Raw genomic sequence first — 23,619 nt, 5'->3', positions numbered from 1 at the left:
TTCACAAATTACTGTGTTTGTGTGCGTGCATTAGGGTGTGATTTGGTGTCTGGTTTGGGGGTGTTTGTGTGTCCAGTTTCTGCATTTTAACTCAAAAACAGTGTAACTAAAACACTAAAGAAAATGTTTATAATCAGATTTCGATGTTAATTTAGTCTCTGGCTAAAGTTATGTGCTTCTTAGTTTAGATTGAATTTCCAAGAAAGGGTCAGTCTAACCCTTGCTGCTGTTGTGTCGCTTGATTGCACGTTCTAGAAAACAGGTGACAAACAAACCTACCTGTCCAGTCTCTCCAGGATTCTGCAATTCTGAGTTCACCATTTTTTTTGTTGCAAAATCAACAATTTCCTGCATATCAGAGGAGACTGGTGGGATGAGCTATAGGAGGACGGGCTCAATGTAATGGCTGGAATGAATTAATGTAATGGAGTCAAACATGTGTTTGATGTGTTTGATACCTTCCATTTATTCCATTTCAGCTATGACAATGAACCGGTCCTCCTTTATCTCCTCCAACCAGCTTCCACTACTGCATATTCTGCGAGGGCTCGCAAATTTGACCAATCACTGCGCTATTTCCACATAAAACAGTCAAACCCATCACTGCAGCATAAAAATAGGCCTCACAATTTCAACCTGTCCCGCACGTTTACCGCATAATGTGGTTCAGTCAAGCCACACGGCAACTAACTTTTACCCTTGTCAGCGCATTTTTGCGACAAATTGCCATGCAAAATGTCAGAATTGCTGTAGAAAAATATCACCTCAAATCTTTGCAAAATCCTGGAGATCTGAAAGTATGTGTCACCAACACAAATGTATTTCTGACTGTTTCAGTGTGGACACATTGTATTCAACAGGTTCATTTTGCTTTGGCTGCCCAGGAAGCGGTTGACACCTAAGCATGGCTCTTACGGGGAATGAGACCTCAGCTCGCCCCGATTATGTCCCCCATTATCTCCTGGAGGGTGATCCATTTGCCTCCAAGCTGTCCAAGGAGGCCGACATCGTGGCTGCCTTCTACATCTGCATCATAGGTAAGTGTCAATAAAGTACATAGAGATACACTGCATAGGGAAGTAGACTCATCAATACACTCCCTCATATCCTCTGCTCCACCATCTCTCTTGAGGCATAGCCTAACCATTCTTCACTGTAAGGAGAAATTCTAATTCGATTACGTTTGCATTCAGTTCTGATTCATCAAGGTTGCCCATTGATGTAAGAAGTATTCAAAATGTATTTGAAAAGGGTTTTGAATAGAAGGTCAATAACTCATCCCATACTGTAAAATATGGTGGTGGATCTTTGATGTTATGAGGCTATTTTGCTTCCACTTAACTTTGTTAAGATCAGTTGCACAATCATGAACTTTACCAAGGACCAGGACATTTCAGCCAAAACCTGGTTGTCTCTGCCAGGAGGCTGAAACTTGGCCGCAAATAGATCTTCCAGCAGGACAATAACCCCAAGCACACATCAAAATCCATAAAAAAAGTATTAATTGACCACAAAATCAACACTTTGCAATGGTCATCTCAGTCTCCGGACTTGAACCCCATTGGAAACCTGTGGTTTGAATTGAGGAGGCCAGTCTATAAACGCAGATGAAGGACATCAAGGATCTGGAGGAATGGTCTAAGATCCCTCCCAAATGTTCTCCAATCTCATAAAACATTTTAGGAAAAGGCTCAGTGTAGTTATCCTCTCAAGGGGAGGGTGCTGGAGCATTTAAAATGGGGGATCCAATCATTTTACACTTATTTTCTATTTGTATTACTTGTTAAACAAATTCTCTTTCTCTGAGCAATAAAATAATATATATTTTCAATCCTTTTGAGCATACAATACAGCTCACTATTGTATTATTTATTTTAGAGTATTTTTTGCTCATCTTTATCAAGGGTGTCAAAAATGATGAATCGCACTGTACATCCTACTTTGAAAATGCAGCTCTGCATCGGCATTTTAATGTCGACATGATCTTAACCCCCAGAATAGCTTTAGGGATGAAAAATGTGAATTCAAGCAAATTCCATCTCTTTTGTCCTCATGTTGGGGTTTTCTGCTGTACAGTGCCTTGCAAAAGTATTCATCCCCCTTGGGGTTTTTCCTATTTTGTTGGATTTCAACCTGTAATTTAAAGGGATTTTTATTTGGACATGTAATGGACATGCATAAAATAGTCCAAATTGGTGAAGTGAAATTTAAAAAAAATACTTATTAAAAAAATTATACAAAATAAAAAACGGAAAAGTGGTGCATGCATATGTATTCACCCCCTTTGCTATAAAGCCCCTAAATAAGATCTGGTGCAACCAATGACCTTCAGAAGTGACATAATTAGTTAAATAAAGTCCACCTGTGTGCAATCTAAGTGTCACATGATCTGTCACATGATCTCAGTGTATAGATATATACAACTGTTCTGAAACACCACTAAGCAAGCGGCACCATGAAGACCAAGGAGCTCTTCAAACAGGTCAGGGACAAAGTTGTGGAGAAGAAAAGATCAGGGTTGGGCTATAAACAAATATTAGAAACTTTGAACATCACACAGAGCTCCATTGAATTCAATATTTAAAAGATGTAAAGAATATGGCACCACAACAAACCTGCCAAGAGAGGGCTGCCCACCAAAACTCACGGACCAGGCAAGGAGGACATTAATCAGAGAGGCAACAAAGATACCTAAAATATCTCTGAAGGAGCTGCAATGCTCCACAGCGGAGATTGGAGTATCTGTCAATAGGATCACTTTAAGCTGTACACTCCACAGAGCTGGGCTTTACGGAAGAGTGTCCAGAAAAAAATAAGCAAACACTTTTGGTGTTCTTTTGGTGTTCCCCAAAACGCATGTGGGAGACTCCCCAAACATATTGAAGAAGGTACTCTGGTCAGATGAGACAGAAATTTAGCTTTTTGGCTCTCAAGGAAAACGCTATGTCTGGTGCAAACCCAACACCTCTTATCACCTCGAACACCATCCCCATAGTGAAGCATGGTGGTGGCAGCATCATGCTGTGGGGATGTTTTTCAGTGGCAGGGACTTGGAAACTGGTCAGAATTGAAGAAATGATGGATGGCGCTAAATACAGGGAAATTCTTGAGGGAAACCTGTTTCAGTCTTCCAGAGATTTGAGACTGGGATGGAGGTTCACCTTCCAACAGAACAATGACCCTAAGCATACTGCTAAAGGGGAAACATTTAAATGTCTTGGAATGGCCTAGTCAAACCCAGACATCAATTCAATTGAGAATCTGTGGTATGACTTAAAGATTGCTGTACACCAGCGGAACCCATCCAACTTGAAGGAGCTGGAGCAGTTTTGCCTTGAAGAATGGGCAAAAATCCCAGTGGCTAGATGTGCCAAGCTTAAAAAGACATACCCAAAGAGACTTGCAGCTGTAATTACTTCAAAATGTGTCTCCCAAAATGGGGGTGAATAGTTATGCACGCTCAAGTTTTCAGTTTTTTTGTATTTTTTCTTGTTTCACAATAAAACATATTTTGCATCTTCAAAATGGTAGGCATGTTGTGTAAATCAAATGATACAACCCCCCCCAAAATCCATTTTAATTCCAGGTTGTAAGGCAACAAAATATGAAAAAATGCCAAGGGGGTGAATACTTTTGCAAGCCGTTGTGTATCCATGACTGAACTGTGCATTTACAGTGACTCAAATCAAGTGAGTGGATAAACACAAGAATATATTGATTTATAGAAATATACAGTTATGCAATCTCTGTCCCTGTGCTATGCTCACCTTCGTACAGTAGTACAACATTGGGGTAACTCAGGATTTATTTTCCGGTCTGTCAGATTATCTGTTTCTCTACTTGAGGCTGTGTACCTGTCACTAATATTTTCTTGTTATTTAATCTCGCCACAACTGTGTGTGTTCAGATTGTTTTTCATAGCAACTCAGTATTTTCTATTTTACACTGTGCTGAGCCATTTGCAAGCCATGTAATGCCCTGTTTAGTCTAACTAACGTCCTGACCCAACAAACCAATGGTGGTGAAGATGTCTCATGCATTTTGATGCGGCTATTCAGTGAGATATATGGATACTGTGGTGTCTGTCTATTAATTGATTCATGTCCTTTTTGAGAGGACACACTCTATAGGTTACCAAATTAATTTAGTATTAACTCGATCCATTCACTGTGTGTTTGTTGTGTTTTCAGAATGTATAAACATGTTTTGCCTGTTTGGTTTAGCTTAAATCTGTTTTTTGAGAGACTTTCAAACTCTGCTTGAATTCCTCTGTTGAGATCCTAACGGTCTATCTACGGTATGCTGGTAATTTAACAAAGTGACTGGAATTCTTGGTAATTTGGGTAATTAACAGAAAATCTATGGCAATCTTTGTCAATTTTGGTAATTTATTCTTGAATAAGTGTAAAAAAAAATATATGAATACATAGTATTAATGTATTATATCTGTGTTCATATTGTCCATGGGTTTCCAGTAGAGACCATTTGGTTCAAGAGAAAATAGCCTAATTAATGAAAAAAGCATCTACGTATACAAGAATGGCATTGTTTTCAATTAACTCTGCAAATCTTCCAACTATTCACTTTTTTTCACAACTGCAACCAGTTTGATGCCGAAACATTGACAACAAATACATATTAGCATTGTAAAATAAATAAAACATGGTAAAAAAAATATATATAGAGGATATTTGATGCTGAGACAAATGGTATTCACTAAGATGATGGTTTATGTTTTACATCTTTGTCATTCTATTTGTTTCTTCATCTTATTCAGTTATTGTATATATTTGACATGTGACAAGGCCACACATAGGGCCAGAGATACTCAAAGTACTCAAAAGTGCCACTAAATGTTTTGTCATATATTACATAAAGTTACATAAATATGACTCCCTTTTTGAACCCTAACTGTGCATCAGGTTTGTGGCGATGGGAAAAGAGAGAGAGGCAGGCAGCAGTGAACGGGGACATCCAAGTATCTTCTACAGAGAGAAAGGAAATGTTTTGACATCAAAGTGATGAGGTTTACAAGGACGTTCAGGGCGTACAGTAAATGACATATAAGATCAGGTCTGCTTGGAATTTCCTGCTGACCTCCCAGTCCCACGAAACAAGTTCAGGACATTCAAATGATCATGAGCCAAATACAACATGAGCCAAATACAATCTCACCTTACCGTGAAATGCTTACATACAAGCCCTTAACCAACAATGCAGTTTTAAGAAAATAGAGTTAAGAAAATATTTACTGAATTTAAAATATGTATACTAAAAAAAGTAACACAATAATGTTTCTTCATGCCCCATATACATAACTAGGCAAGTCAGTTAAAAACAAATTCATATTTACCCTGTTGACTTACCAAGGAACAGTGTGTTAACTGTGTTGTTCAGGGGCAGAACAACAGATTTTTATGTTGTCACCGCTGGGCCCAACACTCTAACCACTAGGCTACCTACCACCCTAAAATATATACATACATATCTACATATCCTGTAGATGTATACATATACACATACATCTATTTGAAATGGAATAAGAATTGGATTTTACTCCAAGATGTTCAGTCCAGATGATATGCCCACCTTCATCACTGAAAAAACGAACAAACTGGAACCTCATTTGATATTTTTTTCTAATCTGTTTATCATATGATAGAAGTCAAATGAAAGAGATATTTCATTTATCTTTTCTTTGAATTTCTCTCAATAAATTGCTTTGTGTGTGAAACAGGGTCATTCAGCTGATGCAGTCCAGAGTGAATGGGAGAATGAGACACATTCACCAGAGAATGAGCACTAGAGATTCTGCCCTTCATACCGTATCCACTCATATCACCTAGAATAGAGCAGAGGATACGGCCTGTCTACCACTGATTCCAGTCCAGTAAGGGGACAGGGACCATGGAGGAAGGTTAAGCTGTTATCAACAACGAAGCAACAACGACGAAGAGCATCAATAGGAATACAAATAAGTTGTCATGTGTAATCGGAGTCCATTCAATGTGTTGTCACATGTAATTAGCACAACTTGTGTCACACACATAGTGGGTGTGTAGACATGAGTCAAAGCAGAGGTCATAGAGATGACATGATTTATTCCTTTCTTTTGTGCATGGATATCAATTACTTAAAAGCATATTGATAATTTCAGACTGAGGGTGGATCATGCATCATTATCATGTATCAAGGCTCTAGAGATAAACACACACAGGGCAAAATCTCACGTATTAATAGGGATAGTATTACGACATTATAATTAAACCAAGTAAACCTTATAATTAAACCAATTATGCCATAGGCCTAAGTATGTAAATTAACCAACTTGTAGGTCAGGTTGCATTTTTACAACTTGTCATGTATTCCTCTTGTCCTCTGTTTTCTCTGCAGGGATCCTGTCTGCCACAGGAAATGGCTATGTTATATACATGACCGTCAAACGCAAGACAAAGCTAAGGCCACCTGAGCTCATGACAGTTAACTTAGCCATCTTTGACTTTGGCATATCAGGTAAACCATTCCGCAGGCTTTTCATAAAGTATGTCCATTTACAGTGAGTCTCTGCACAGAACATTGTCCGGTGGATTAGTCCCGTGTATTCTGTGTATTTAAATTCAGAACAGCATGTATATGAGCAATGTTAGCGCGGCATTAACATTCTCGGCTGTACATCCTGACACATGGGAATGGTTGTCATGGATGGAAGAAGATGAAGTGGTGGAATATAATGACAACAAAGAAAGAGAAATTAGGGAGAGAGAACCACAGAGTTGTTTTAAAATCATAGACATCATACAACTGACATCATTGTTTGAAGTCTCATCATCTGATCCCAGGTCTGTGGGTGGATGTCAAAAACCTCCACACCTAATATCCCAGTCTCTCTCTGTCTGAATCACCATTGTTGAACTATATTACATTGATATTTCATTGTTGGGTGTGGAGTGCCTAATTACACTCCTGTCTCTCTTTGAGAACTATTGATGCATGTTCCATCAATTCCTTGAAAATTAATATTAACGTAACAGGCCAATATTTCTCTCAATCATTTACCTTTTTAGGCATGTTTGATAACTCAATACTAGAGAATTCTAAATTGTGGCTAAACCTGAAATTGGTCCTTTATCGCCACCCTATGGATATTAGAGGAACGGCATCACGTTAACGCCAAAGTTACTCCACATGGCCTGTTGATCACAACACATCGATAGACTAGGCCTTTGATGTACAAGAGATTTAGTTCCATTGCAAACAGTCGTCTTAGTTAAGAAATGTAGTTTCAAAAATAACATTTATTGTGAATATTTTAGCACCTCAATAAGTCATAGCTGTGACCCAGCCAGAAGCAGAATTCACAACAGTGTGTCGCTCTGTCTCAGAACAAGTTCTGGCCAGCTCTCTGTGCCTCATACAACCACAGGATTCTCACTTGTTTATCTGTGTCTGGGCCAACTACGTTCCTCTGTATGAGACGTTCGTATTGCTCTCTAGGATTAGAACCATTGTCCACAGAAGACAACAGGCATAATCTATTTGTGTCTGCCAGATTTGCATCTTGGGAATATCAGAGGTCCAGAATGTTCCAGAATGACCTAGAATGGCCCAGAAGGTCCAGAATGGTTGAAAGTCCATTTTGTTTGGTAGTCGTTTTAACCTGATACTGTAGAAATCATGAACTGAGACAAAGAGTCTATTGCTAACTATGAGAGTTGGTAGAGAGTACAGCTTTACTTGCTGGACCTCTGTGGCGTCAGACGGGTGCAGTGAGGATGTCTCTTCACACAATGATGGGAACGATATAGGGCACTGGGAAACACTATTTATGATCAGCTCTTCTGTCACATGCTTTGCCTCAGGATTGTTAATATACTGTATCTGTTTCAAGCAGACCACCATAATCCCTGTGCCCAAGAACACTAAGGCAACCTGCCCAAATGACTACAGACCCATAGCACATGTCCGTAGCCATGAAGTGCTTTGAAAGGCTGGTAATGGCTCACATTAACACCATTATCCCAGAAACCCTGGACCCACTCCAATTTGCATATAGCCCAAACAGATCCACAAATTATGCAATCTATATTGCACTCCACACTGCCCTTTCCCACCTGGACAAAAGGAACACCTACATGAGAATGCAATTAATTGACTACAGCTCAGGGTTCAACACCATAGTACCCTCAAAGCTCATCACTAAGCTAAGGATCCTGGGACTAAACTCCTCTCTCCTGGACTTCCTAACGGGCCACCCCCAGGTGGTGAGGGTAGGTAGCAACACATCCGCCATGCTGATCCTCAACACTGGAGCCCCTCAGGGGTGCGTGCTCAGTCCCCTCCTGTACTCTCTGTTCACCCACAACTGCGTGGCCAGACACAACTCCAACACCATCATTAAGTTTGCCGATGACACAACTGATCACCGACAACGACGAGACAGCCTATAGGGAAGAGGTCAGAGACATGGCCGGGTGGTGCCAGAATAACAACCTATGCCTCAACGTAATCAAGACAATGCAGATGGTTGTGGACTACAGGAAAAGGAGGACCAAACACGCCCCATTCTCATCGACGAGGCTGTAGTGGAGCAGGTGGAGAGCTTCAAGTTCCTTGGTGTCCACATCAACAAACTAGAATGGTCCAAACACACCAAGACAGTCGTGAAGAGGGCACGACAAAGCCTATTACCCCTCAGGATACTAAAGATTTGTCATGGGTCCTCAGATCCTCAAAAGGTTCTACAGCTGCAACATCGAGAGCATCCTGACTGACTGACATGACTGGTTGCATCATTGCCTGGTACGGCAACTGCTCAGCCTCCGACTGAATGGCACTACAGAGGGTAGTGTGTACAGCCCAGTACATCACTGGGGCTAAGCTGCCATCAACACCAGGCGGTGTCAGAGGAAGGCCCTAAACATTTCCAAAGACCTCCGCCACCCCAGTCATAGACTGTTCCCTTTACTACTGCATGACAAGCAATACTGGAGCGCCAAGTCTAGGACCAAAAGGCTTCTCAACAGCTTTTACCCCTAAGCCATAATACTCCTGAACAGGTAATCAAATGGCTACCTGGACTATTGGCATTGTCCCACCTCCCAACCCCTCTTTGACGTTGCTGCTACTCTCTGTTTATCATATATGTATAGTCACTTTTAACAATACATTCATGTACATACTACCTCAATTAGCCCGACTAATCGGTGCAACCGCACATTGGCTACCCGGACTATCTACATTGTGTCCTGTCACCCACCACCAGCTAGCTCCTCTTTTACACTACTGCCATTCTCTGTTTATCATATATGTATAGTTACTTTAACCATACCTACACTTACATACAGTTGAAGTCGGAAGTTTACGTACACTTAGGTTGGAGTCATTAAAACTTGTTTTTCAACAACTCCACAAATTTCTTGTTAACAATCCTTTGTTTTGGCCAGTCGGTTAGAACATCTACTTTGTGCATGACACAAGTCATTTTCCCAACAATTGTTTACAGATAGATTATTTCACTCATAATTCACTGTATCACAATTCCATTGGGTCAGAAGTTTGCATACACTAAGTTGACTGTGCCTTTAAACAGCTTGGAAAATTTCAAAAAAGGATGTCATGGCTTTAGAAGCTTCTGATAGGCTAATTGACATCATTTGAGACAATTGGAGGTGTACCTGTGGATGTACTTCAAGGCCTACCTTCAAACTCAGTGCCTCTTTGCTTGACATCATGGTAAAATCAAAAAATGGTAGACCTCCACAAGTCTGGTTCATCCTTGGAAACAATTTCCAAACGCCCGAAGGTACCACGTTCATCTGTACAAACAATAGTACGCAAGTATTAACTCCATGGGACCACACAGCCGCCATACCGCTCAGAAAGGAGATTCGTTCTGTCTCCTAGAGATGAATGTACTTTGGTGCGAAAAGTGCCAATCAATCCCAAAACAACAGCAAAAGGACCTTGTGAAGATGCTGTAGGAAACAGGTACAAAAGTGTCTATATCCACAGCAAAACGAGTCCTATATCAACATAACCTGAAAGGCAGCTCAGCAAGGAAGAAGCCACTGCTCCAAAACCGCCATAAAAAAAGCCAGACTATGGTTTGCAACTGAACATACTTACTTACATACGTACTTTTGGAGAAATGTCCTCTAGTCTGATGAAACAAAAATGGAACTGTTTGGCCATAATGACCATTATTATGTTTGGAAGAGAAAGGGGAGGCTTGCAAGCCAAAAAACACCATCCCAACCGTGAAGCACGGGGGTGGCAGCATCATGTTGTGGGGGTGCTTTGCTGCAGGAAGGACTGGTGCACTTCACAAAATAGATGGCATCTTGCGGATGGAAAATGATGTGGATATATTGAAGCAACATCTCAAGACATCAGTCAGGAAGTTGAAGCTTGGTCGCAAATGGGTCTTCCAAATGGACAGTGACCCCAAGCATACTTCCAAAGTTGTGGCAAAATGGCTTAAGGACAACAAAGTCAAGGTATTGGAGTGGCCATCACAAAGCCCTGACCTCAATCCCATAGAAAATTTGTGGGCAGAACTGAAAAAGCTTGTGCGAGCAAGAAGGCCTACAAACTTGATTCAGTTACACCAGCTCTGTCAGGAGAAATGGGCCAAAAGGCTACCCGTTTGACCCAAGTTAAGCAATTTAAAGGCAATGCTATCAAATACTAATTGAGTGTATGTAAACTTCTGACCCACTGGGAATGTGATGAAAGAAATAAAAGCTGAAATATATATTTCTCTCTACTATTATTCTGATATTTCACATTCTTAAAATAAAGTGGTGATCCTAACTGACTTAAGACAGGGAAATTTTACTATGATTAAATGTCAGGAACTGTGAAAAACTGAGTTTAAATGTATTTGGCTAAGGTGTATGTAAACTTACGACTTCAACCGTACTACTACAATTTGCCCGACTAATGCCCGCCTGTATACAGCCTCGCTACTTTTATAGCCTTGCTACTGTATATAGCCTCGCTACTGTTATTTTTCACTCTTTTTACTGTTGTTTTTATTTTTTTACTTATCTATTGTTCACCTAATACCTATTTTTTACTTAAAAGTTGCACTGTTGCTTAGGGCCTGTAAGTAAGCATTTCACTGTTGTATTCGGCACACGTGACAAATAACCTTTGATTTGATTTGATCATTGACGGATCTGAAAAAAACAGCACTTGTTTTCTGTGAAGTGGATGAAGACGATGGTTTTCATTGTGATTCTCATACATTCTCATGACTACTACATTACTGTACATGCATACTATACAGTACCAGTCAAAGTTTGGACGCACCTGCTCATTCAAAGGGTATTTCTTTATTCTGTTTCCTACATTGTAGAATAATACTGAAGACATTAAAGCTGAAATAACACATGGAGTCATGTAGTAACCAAAAAAGTGTTAAACAAAACTAAAATATATTTAAAATGTGATATTCTTCAAAGTAGCCACTCGTTGCCTTGATGACAGCTTTGCACACTCTTGGCATTCTCTCAACCAGCTTCATCAGGTAGTCACTTGGAATGCATTTCAATTAGCAGGTTTGCCTTGTTAAATGTTAATTTGTGGAATTTCTTTCCTTCTTCATGCATTTGAGCCAATCAGTTGTGTTGTGACATGGTAGGGGTGGTATACAGAAGATAGCCCTATTTGGTAAAAGACCAAGTCCTTATTATGGCAAGAACAGCTCAAATAAGCAAAAAGAAATGGCAGTCCATCATTACTTTACGACATAAAAGTCAGTCAATCCCGAAAATGTCAAGAATTTTGAAAGTTTCTTCAAGTGCAGTCGCAAAAACCATCAAGTGCTATGATGAGACTGGCTCTCACGAGGACCACCACAGGAAAGGAAGACCCAGAGTTGCAGAAGATAAGTTAATTGGAGTTGCCAGCCTCAGAAATTGCAGCCCAAATAAATGCTTCACAGAGTTCAAGTAACTGACACATCTCAACATCAACTGTTCAGAAAAGACTGGGTGAATCAGGCCTTCATGGTCGAATTTCTGCAAAGAAACCACTAGTAAAGGACACCAATAAGAAGAAGAGACTTGCTTGGGCCAAGAAACAAGAGCAATGGACATTAGACTGGTGGAAATCTGTCCTTTGGTCTGATGAATCCAAATGTGAGATTTTGGGTTCCAACAGCCGTGTCTTTGTGAGATGCAGAGTAGTTGAACGATGATCTCTGCATGTGTGGTTCACACCGTGAAGCATCGAGGAGTGCTTTGCTGGTGACACTGTCTGTGATTTATTTAGAGTTCAAGGCACACTTCACCAGCATGGCTACCACAGCATTCTGCTGTGATACGCCATTCCATCTGGTTTGCGCTTAGTGGGAGTACAATTTGTTTTTCAATAGAACAATGACCCAAGACACACCGTGTAAGGGCTATTTGACCAAGAAGGAGATGGAGTGCTGCATCAGATGACCTGGCCTCCACAATCACCCGACCTCAACCCATTTGAGATGGTTTGGGATGAGTTGGACCGCAGATTGAATGAAAAGCAGCCAACAAGTGCTCAGCATGTGTGGAAACCCCCTCAAGACTGTTGGAAAAGCATTCCAGGTTAAGCTGGTTGAGATAATGCCAGGAGTGTGCAAAGCTGCCATCAAGGCAAAGGGTGGCTACTTTGAAGAATCTTAAACATAAGATATATTTTGATTTGTTTAACACTTTTTTGGTTACTACATGATTCCATAAGTGTTATTTCATCGCTTTGATGTCTCACTATTATTCTACAATGAAGAAAATAGTAAAAATAAAGAAAAACCCTTAAATGAATAGGTGTGTTCAAACTTTTGACTGGTACTGTACATTCCCATGTCTTTATAGCACACAGTGATCATCTGAGGTGGTAACGTCTCTGTGTTTCCTTTTGAAGTCACAGGGAAACCGTTCTTTGTGGCGTCCAGTTTCTCCCACCGCTGGCTGTTTGGTTGGGAGGGCTGTCGTTTCTATGGTTGGGCTGGCTTCTTCTTCGGTGTTGGCAGCCTCATCACCATGACCGTAGTTAGCCTAGACCGATACCTCAAGATCTGTCATCTCAGATACGGTACAGTGGGCTATGCTCTCAGTTTGTGTTAGATTTACAGTAACACAAGACCTTTATTAGAATGAATAATTAGCACTTTTGAGTGATCTGTGATATCTGAACAGTTTGAATAAACACTTTATTGTGATAATGAACCAATAAATGATCAATCCCTCTGCCCAAAATTCTGCCCACAGGTACTTGGCTGATGAGGCACCATGCCTTCCTGTGTCTGGTGTTTGTCTGGCTCTACGCAGGCTTCTGGGCCACCATGCCCCTGGTGGGCTGGGGCAGCTACGCACCAGAGCCATTTGGCACCTCCTGTACCCTGGACTGGTGGCTGGCCCAGACCTCCGTGGCGGGCCAGAGCTTCGTCATGGCCATCCTCTTCTTCTGCCTTATCTTCCCCACCGGCATCATCGTCTTCTCCTATGTTATGATAATCTTCAAGGTCAACTCCTCAGCTAAAGAGATCTCCCACTTTGACACCAGGAACAAGAACAGCCATAGCCTGGAGATGAAACTGACCAAGGTGTGTGTGTGTGTGTGTGTGTGTGTGTGTGTGTGTGTGTGTGTGTGTGTGTGTGTGTGTGTGTGTGTGTGTGTGTGTGTGTGTGTGTATACACGGAACCTTACCTCAGAGATGCTTTTACTATTGTGGAACAGACCTGTGATGTGGTTCTACTTGTGTCCTCCAGGTGGCGATGTTGATCTGTGCTGGTTTCTTGATAGCGTGGATCCCGTATGCAGTGGTCTCAGTGGTGTCTGCGTTTGGCGAGCCCGACTCAGTGCCTATCTCTGTCTCTGTGATCCCCACTCTGCTGGCTAAGTCCTCTGCCATGTACAACCCCATCATCTACCAAGTTATTAACCTGAAACGCTCCTGTGCAAAATCCTCCTGTTTCCAAGTCCTGAAGAAGTGTAGACATTTTAAAAAGTCAAGGTATTATTACTTTCTCTTCTACTTTCTATTCCTCTGAACAGATTGTAGATCAACAGTTAAAACGGTGTAGTTTACGTTTATTTTGTTTCACTGGTTACTAGTTTGAGGTTAAACTGCATAGTTTAACATTTATCTTGTTTAACAGGTTACTTGATCAAGAGTTAAAACTGCATAGTTTAACTTTTCTCTCGTTGTATCTCCCATAGGATTTACACCATTTCTGGCTCACTTAAAGACAGACCATCCGTAAAAGAGTCTCACAGTGAAATGTGAGAAAAGGACAGTGACTCTCTTCTGTGAAATGACTCTTAGTTTTTCCCCCTCACCAGTCCAATCACAACCCTGCTATCAACTGCTAAGACATGGACCACCGCTCACCACCCAGACCTACGCATCCCAGCCTTGCGGTATCTATGTTCCTGCTCCAAACAGCTCTCTGTACCCTCCTACTTCATGTCCCTCTCTGTGTTTACAGCTCAAGGCTGGCGCCAAAATGTTTTTTTTTACACTTTGTACAGATTATTTTGTATTGTGTACTCGTGCACCTGTGACTTGCATAGTTTGAAGACATTTAAACCTTTATGTGCACCTGTAAGATCTAAAGCGCTGTTCAGAAAGAGGTATGATATACTCTAAAGAGAGCTGGAGGGACTGTGGTGTTGGCGTTTAGCGTTGTCCCCGGCTTCAGGCAGGTCTGACTGTAGCAGCACTTTTCATCAACGATCAAAGTCATCATAGGATTCTTACTGTCCCTCTATGCATGTTCACAGATGCCGTTGACGTCACGAAACGAAATACCATTTTAGATCATACACAAACTGCACGGTCCACTGCTCCGTAGCAGCCAGTGGATGAAGTGGTTGGACCAAATAATGAAGGAAAACATCACAGCAAAGTCTGTTAAAGGAGTGGCTATGTCTTACAGCACTGTGTTCCTGTCACTGTTAACCATTCTGTATGCACTGATGTCAGTCTTAGTTGAGATCAATGATGGTAGTAAAGGTTTAACCCATTCAAAGTGAAGTATATTCACACACAAGTAGTCAGAAATCCTTCACTAACAACAGTTACCAAAAATGTACACACAGCACCTTAGCTGGAGTCCTTCATGGGGAAATTGCCACGTCCGTTTGCGATATTAAAACAACAAAGAAGTTACTGCAAACCATAAACACTGTTTCTTTATTCTCTCAGACGTCATTGCGAATGCAATAGAACAGCAAAACATGTACTGCAATTGTTTTTACCACGTTGGCCGACGCTCCTAACTCCCACTTTGTCAACAAAACAAAAACAAATATACCTAAGAGACGCAATGAACAGGATCAGTTGGATAGCAACCCAAGGAAATGACGTTGAACCAACATGGAATAGACATTGAATTGACGTCTGTGACCAGTAGGAAAACAAGCAGTCTAGCATGTTGGAACTATTTCACATTGTCTAATGCAGACGAACCAAGTCCACTTGATCAATAGTTATTGCTCTAGTATCCTATGGTGCCACTGGTGCCAATGACATCTATAGTCCCTCCAACTGGCCTGGTGCAGCCATTTAAAGTTGCAGTGACTTTATATAGAGCCCCACACTGGAGGTGCCATAATACCCATAAAACCTACAGGGAAATGGTTTCAATCGTTTTCCCACCATTCACTACACAAAACACAGCCCTTATTTGAAGTGTTTCTAAAACCCCCTATTGGAAATGGTGGAAAAATGTTTGGAACCATTTCCCTGTTTGACCGCTAGGTTTTATGCGTATTATGACTTATACGGTGGTACTCCATTCACAAAGCTTCTAAGAACACATACATAATGTTTACATATAAAATTGTATGGCCCCATGTTCATCGGTTCAGTTCCTATAGCCTCTAGTGGTGTAGCGTGGCTGACTTTGAATGCAGAAAGTAATCATTCTCAAATTCATTACAGGTTAATTCATTGAGTGCATATACCAAATCTGGAGTCAATCTGATTCATGAGAATAAGATTTGTAAAATATTTGAAGCATTAGCATCTGTACGAACATGTACTGTGCGTACATATCGGAATGCAGCAACATTTCAAAACCATTAACATTAACGACTGATGTAATGAGTCTAAATACAAAATCTGGAGTAATTGTGAGATATAGTTCACAAGGAGAAACCATTGCAGATCATTTTGAGCATTAGTGTTACATACGCAAATCATTTGTTAATAGTTTCCTTGTTTTTGGAGATAGCAATTCCAAATTCTGTCAAGGTATATCTTAGGGGCGATGACACATTTCAAGTTTATAGACCACTGTGGAGTGGATTTACAATGGTTTAAATGGACACATGAAATCAGATTTTTGTACATTCCACATTTTCTGTCATTTGGTCCTATGGTTCATCAGCAGAAGATTAAAAAATATATTTTTTAGCATATTACCAAATGTGCTAACCTGCATCTACTGGTATAGTGTGGCCATCTTTGAAAGAGTTCAAATACCAACTTTTGGAGTAAATCTGACTTTTAGTCCATGAGAAGAAGATTTTTTATGATTATTTTAAGCATTAGCTTTACGTAGTCAAAAAAGTGAATTGTTCATAGTTTTGTTATTGTTTAAGATATCAATGCCAAATTTAACATGGTTCATCATGGTAATGTCTTTGATGAGTATAAAAGTTTCAAGTGGCCATTGTGAAGGGGATTTACAATGGTTTAAATGGACATTTAAAATCTGATTTCCTGATTATCAATAACTCAGCCATCTCTTAACCAATCCCGTAGCCTTCCTCAAACTACGTTAAGCGATGTACCATGGGCCTACATACCGAAGTTGGTGTTATTTGGTTCATGAGAATACGTTTTCAAAGGTTTTCCAAAATGTCTAAGATGGAGGCAAATTTGTTCAGCATGAGAAAAGACACCTCATTCCAAGGTTTCTCTTGATCAAACAAGGTGGAGGAAATTAGGGTTTAAGTGGGACTGCTTATAACAGCGCCATCTATAGGCCATCAGAACCATTCTTTTTGACCAAGTTACTCAAGGCATTTAGTTTCTGTGCACCAAATTAGAATGAAAATGACCAATCCATGTTTGAGTTATTTGGCCATCTAAAAAATATATATATATATATATATATATATATATATATCTAAGAATAACGATAGCTTTCACAGCTTTGCTGGGAGCTCCTAATAACAGCGGCCTTGGGCGGACAGTGGCGCTGTTTCCCCTACTGTGTCTTTAACTCACATCTTTAACTCACATTGAGACAGGCTACAAGGCAACTTCTGAGAGTGTTCTCTTAATCTACTCAAGAGCTGGAACTCTGATTAAAGTGTTTACATGTTCTAATAAATCGAAAGATTGCTCAGAAGTCTGAGTGTTTTAATCAGTTTATGCTTACTTAATAATGTTTATTAAAAGTATTTTACATGATACTGTGTGCGGGTGTGTATGGGGTCCAGGCATATGCAAGAAAACCATTTTTTGAAAAACATCTAAATATTCAGTGGAAATAATTATCTTATTGGTTATTATAAAATGTCATACTGTCAATTTTTGTATTTTGAACTGTTCATCTCCACTCTAACTGAGATGGTCAGTAAAAACACAAGTATGGCTGTGTTGGGATGTCCTGTCAAGGCCTGAAACATCCACAGACAGTGGGTGATAGCGGTTGATGTGTTGAGAGGACCAGGTCTCACTGACCTCTTCAGAACAATGGAAAGGCAGAAGGATCAACACACCTGCACTCAGCCCAAGGGCCTAACATTGGCAAGAGGCATCAACAATATTTATTTGACAGTATTTATTCAAACGCAATATCTCCTCTCTTAGTGTCTTAGTAGAGTTGTGTTTTTGTTGTTTGTATTCTTTTCAGTTTGTATTCTTTCAGTGTTTTGCTGATAATCGGATTTTATTTGTTTATTATTTTATTATGTTACATTTTGAATGATAGTATTAGGAAAGTTGAGTGATGTCACGTTCTATAATGTTAAGTAATTTTCTTAAATGTTTGAGATGTTAATCTGTAAAAAAAAATACATGTCAACCAAGAGGTTCGTATTGATGTCAGAGGTCATACGTGTATTTGCATATTTCTCATAGAGTGAACTGTAATGCTTACCTGTTATCACATCTTGTTAACGCACAAAAATGATGAATGAGGAAGGAGATAGCTAACATGTCGTTATTTGATCTCAGGAATAGGTCAATTTCTTTCCTTAGTGGACTTTCTGTCCGTCTCCACTTCACAGTATTAGTCTCGTCACTTTATATGCCTCTGTTTTAATGAGGATGCCCTACTGTACTTCAACAGGGTTTGATTGTGTCTCAGGAAAGAAGGATCTAATTCATTGTATTTTCCAAACAAAATATTTGAAATTATTTGAATGTTTTATCATGAAGAACATGGTCTGAAGCAGCAAGGATAGTGGTCCAGGAGGAATATGTAACATTGCTTATTGTCATGCACTTTGTGTTTCCTATGAGCATGTGTAATATAACTACTTTCATACTACCTGTAGTTTTCCTTCAAGTTCCATATGTCACACCTTATACTTCATTCCACATTCTTTATGAGGAATGACTTTTTGTTCCTTTATTTTGTAAAGAAAAGTACAGCATTCGATAGCATATCTGTTGTGTTGAAAAAAGATACGTGCAAATAAAGGTGCATTTATGCACATATATTTAGTTGGTATATATATTTTATTCATTTTTGAAAAGGCAGCCTCATGAGGCATCCTACACCCTCATAAGGAGAGAGTAGAATGGTGCACAAATAATAAATAATCTGGCTCCTATGTAACTGAGTCCCATGACACTTCCACTGTAAAGCATATATATATATATATATATATATAGCAGCATTTTAACGGAACATTTATGAGGGCACAAGGCGAGACCCAAATGCAGACACAGGAGGCAGATGGTTGAGATCCGATATTTATTATAACAAAAGGGGTAGGCAAAAGGCAGGTCAGGGACAGGCGAGAGTTCATAAACCAGGTCAGAGTCCAAACAGTACCAGGCGATAGGCAGGCTCGAGGTCAGGACAGGCAGGGGTTCAGTGATCAAGTCTGAGTCCAAACAGTACAAGGGCATAGGCAGGCTCGAGGTCAGATCAGGCAGAGTGGTCAGGCAGGCGAATTCGGCATCAGGACAGGCAAGGGTCAAAACCAGGAGGGCTAGGAAAAAACAGAGACTGGGAAAAAGGAGCTAGGTAAAACTGGTTGACTTTGGAAAACAAGACAAACTGGCACAGAGAGACAGGAAACACAGAGGTAAATACACCAGGGATAATAAGTGACACCTGGAGGGGGGTGGAGACAAGCACAAGGACAGGTGATTCAGGGCGTGACAACATTTCTATGCTTTTGAGCGAGCATGGACCAAAACCTTTATATTATCAATTCTAGTGTGTCTTAGCATTCTGACTCCTCATCATCAATCATCAAATACATTTTATTCTTATAGCACTTAATACAAAGTAATTCGTCATAAATCAACTTAAAAGCCCAAACAAAACCCAAGATAGCAAAAACTGACAACGAAAAACTCCCTTAGTAAGGAATAATCTTTCAGGCCCTATAGAGGGAGCCATCCTTCCAGGCTTTGAAGTAACTGAACACAAGCACTGCTTTTCACTCTGACTTGATGAGATGCGTTGCCATTCCAATTATTCCAAACTTTTAGATTTCATCATTCAATTCTGCATGGTGGTGTGGAAAAAACATGTGGTGTTAAATAAAGAAATATATAGTGTTTTGTAGAAACAGCCAAGTGACATTTACCTCCAAATCTCCAGTGCACTGCTACTAGGAATAGCTGGCTCCCCCTCAGCAGCAGACGCCTGCATAAGGACATCACTGGCGGTCGGTGCCATTTAAGATGAGGGAGGATTTTTTATTTTTATGAGCATGGCCTTATTTCTATTACAGCGTATTGGATGACTGTCATTGATATTCCATTCACCTAGCTCAATTTAACATTGATAGGTTTAGGCTACTACATGATACTGTAATTTTCCCTATATCCCATCATGAGGTTGCTACAACCTAGCCTTCGAATGGAAGAATACATTGTAGGTGCACAGGTCGAGAGAAAAATTGGAGTAAACAAGGTGACACATTCAATACCGACTTGCACACTCTTGCCTGTATCTACGTGATCTAAGGCGTGATGTTCATGTTCATCCCAGTTTTGTTCAGTTTGCTTTCGTTTAAGAAACGTTTTTCAACAGAATCGGCCAAATCACATGCACTTTTATAGCAGCCACATAGAAACAGCATGATCACTTCGCTCGTTGAAGAATTCCTTCTTGCATCTACGTGCTGTCCTCCTCTCACCTTTTCCCTTCACTGGTGGACTTCATTGCACAACACAACAGCTGTCTGTGAACAAGCCGAACCTTCATATCATAACTGCTAACAACTGTACACAGCCTACATCGTTGTCACCATATTAGCTAACGTCATAGTTAACATAGCTACTAGAACTAACACATTAGTAATCCCACTATAAACATGCAGTACAGTGTACAGCAAGCAGTTTAGCGGTTCCACCGGCGGGACCCGGTGGCAGTAAATTAATACAACCAAAAGCTTACCTTGACTTGGAAGAAATCCAGTGTTGAATAGCCATAGCCAGCTAGCTAATATAGCATCCCTCTCTGTTTGAACCAGGCTAAGTAGGCTAAATTAGCTAGCTGCATTCGCTAGCTAAGTAAGTAAAAGCTTCTCCTTCATTTTATAAGGAATGTATTTGTTCAAAACTGTTCAACTATTGTCTTTCTCTCTCTTTGAGTCAACAACTCATCACATTTTATGCACTGCATTGCTACCTAGCTGGAGCTTATGCTTTCAGTACTAGGTTCATTTTGTTACCCTTGGGTTGATTGGGTGGACAACATGTCAGTTCATGCGACAAGAGTTCTGAAGCTCTGATAGGTTTGAGGACATCCTCCGGAAGTTGTCATAATTACTGTGTTATAGTCTATGGAAATGGGTGAGAACCATGAGCCTCCTAGGTTTTTTATTGAAGTCAATGTACCCAGATGAGGATGGAAGCTAGCTGTCCTCCAGCTACACCATGGTGCTACTCTACAGAGTCCTGTTGAGGCTACTGTAGACCTTGATGTGAATATATTTAGTATAATTGTATCTGAAAAGGATAACTTGTTTAATGCTTCACTATTTTTATTTTTCTGATATTCACTGAGGAGGATGGTCCTCACATTACTCATTTGAGGAGCCTCCACTGCTGGACATGCATTCATTCATTAGCTGTCTCACTGAGACACTTTTGCATTTATTCTGGTCGAGGGATGGAGGGAGGATAAAGGTTGCCATTGCCAGGGCCATGTGTGAACGCAGAGGGGCACGGCTGTATCAAATCCTGGGATTCATTCAGTTCACTTGAATGTTTGCTACGTTGCGGAAGGGTTTGTACTGAACTAGGTTTTCCCAAAACGTTCTTGAACAGACTTTGCTCCGTTCAGTCGGGGTGCTGCTTGAAGCAATGAGTGACATATTTAAAGGGCAGCAGTACATTTTGAACGCCGTTTTTCAACTGGTCGTTCAGTTCAGCACCGCTTCCGTTTTATAATTACCACATTTTAATACATTTTGAAATTGTCATTATTCTCTGTGTAACTGGTGTGAAATGACTAGCTAGTTAGCGGTGCGCGCTAGTAGCATTTCAATCGGTGATGTCATTTACTCTAAGACCTTGAAGTAGCTGTTTCCCTTGCTCTGCAAGAACTGTGGCTTTAGTGGAGTGATAGGTAACAATGCTTCAAGAGTGACTGTGGTCAATGTGTTCAGAGGGTCCCTGGTTTGAGCCCAGGTTGGAGCAAGGAGAGGGACAGAAGCAATATTGTTACATTGGTGCCAAGACCCAGATCACTCAGTTGGGCTCTGACCTGTGGAAAAGGAGAAGAAAAAGGTCAAAGGGGATGACTGTAACCGATGTAAAATGGCTAGGGTAGTTAGCGATGTGTGCTAGTACGGTTTTAATTGGTGACGTCACTCGCTTTTGTGGAGCAATATGTTATGATGTTTCGAGGGTGACTGTTGTCGATGAGTTCAGAGGGTGCCTGGTTCGAGCCTGGGTTGGGGCAAGGTGAGGGACACAAGCACAATACTGTTACATCTGTATGGCTAGATGTGCCAGGGAGATTATTTGCTGTAAGTCTTATTGGTGTAGCAGGGATCTGGTGGCTGATCTGGTTCATTGGAATGCATAAGGGAGAACCTGGGCACTAGTGTTTGTGTGGAGTAGCTCAAATATCGGGTCCTGTCAGTTGATTAATATAATTCTTCTAGCCGTGATCCCCATGTTAATTAAATGTAGAGGGGAATAACATGCTCCAGTGTGGAAAATGATTGAAAAATGGATTGATAATAAACCATTCATTTCCTCTGCACTTCCACAGGCTTAATGGTAAGAGTGTGTGGAATGATTTTGTAAACAAAGATATTGGATAATGAATCTGGCAGGTTTGATTGAACCCCACCTTCACAATTCCATTTGAAACATTATTTAAACTATAGTGCCATTAAATATGAATTCATCCAAGCCCTCATTGTAGCTACACACACAGTGAATGGGAGGCAAACTGAACTGTAGGAGTGCTATGCATTGGGAATTGATTGACGTTATAAATATTCCCCGCCTTAGGCAATACTAGTTCACATACATCAGAGGTGTGGGCCAACCGCAGCCTGTCATCACATCCTCAGGACGGACAGTGACAGATGGACGTGTTGGTTTGGACCGCACATGGAACAAACAAAGACACAGAGACTCCGGGGTTTGTTTGAGTGAATGTGTGTGTGTGTCCTGGAGGCAATGGGTCCATTTGTGTGTACATGCAGCACACGTTTATCCCCAGTCTAAGGCCTGTAACAGTATGCGTACGTGTGTGTCTGCGTGTGTGAATTCAGTCAGTCCCCTCCATACTCTGCGATGCTGTTAACTTAAGGATCGGACCCGTTTTTTAAAAACATTTTCACCTAAAATGACATACCCAAATCTAAATGTCCGTAGCTCAGGACCTGAAGCAAGGATATGCATATACTTGATACCATTTGAAAGGATACACTTTGAAGTTTGTTGAAATTAAAGTAGGAGAATATAACACATTAGATCTGGTAAAAGATAATACAAACATAAACATATGCATTTTCTATATTTTTTGGGGTTCCATCATCTTTGAAATGCAAGAGAAAGGCCATAATATCATATAGGAGTTTAGGCCGCAATTTCGGTTTTGGCCACCAGATGGCAGCAGTGTGTGTGCAAAGTTTCAGACTGATCTAGTGAAGCATTGCAATACTTGACAACATTTTCTATCAAGTCTGCCAAAATGTGACGAATTGGTCAGTTGATACATTTTCAAGTACATAACTATAAAGAACATTCAAAAATGATATGGTAATTCAAAATGTAAGTTTACACACTCCCAGGAATGTCATGCATGATGCATAATTAGCTTCCCTTCAGAAAAAACACTAACCTTCACACATCTATATGGCCGGGCAGAGTGGGTGTGGGGCCAGAGACAGCAGGGGTTCAAACTGTAGAACCCAGTTCCTACATTTGAATATAAAAATGGATTTTATCAAAACAAAACTAGGCTATCT

At 40.5% G+C, this 23,619-nt stretch overlaps 1 protein-coding gene across 1 annotated transcript; it reads left to right on the top strand.

Annotated features, from left to right (window-relative positions):
• The first annotated feature begins 896 nt into the window (after positions 1 to 896).
• On the top strand, positions 897 to 18,661 carry LOC110529665 (opsin-5-like). The gene is made up of 6 exons (XM_021612083.2): positions 897 to 1,037; positions 6,394 to 6,513; positions 12,904 to 13,074; positions 13,251 to 13,585; positions 13,752 to 13,996; positions 14,203 to 18,661. The coding sequence occupies exons 1-6, from the start codon at positions 905 to 907 to the stop codon at positions 14,267 to 14,269; spliced, it is 1,071 nt and encodes a 356-aa protein (XP_021467758.1). The 5' UTR covers positions 897 to 904; the 3' UTR covers positions 14,270 to 18,661.
• The last annotated feature ends 4,958 nt before the right edge of the window (positions 18,662 to 23,619 follow it).

The sequence above is a fragment of the Oncorhynchus mykiss genome, chromosome 8 (genome assembly GCF_013265735.2).
Source record: "Oncorhynchus mykiss isolate Arlee chromosome 8, USDA_OmykA_1.1, whole genome shotgun sequence".
Taxonomy (NCBI): domain Eukaryota; kingdom Metazoa; phylum Chordata; class Actinopteri; order Salmoniformes; family Salmonidae; genus Oncorhynchus; species Oncorhynchus mykiss.
The sequence above is the reverse complement of the archived record's forward strand: the minus strand, read 5'-3'. Positions and strand labels throughout refer to the sequence as shown.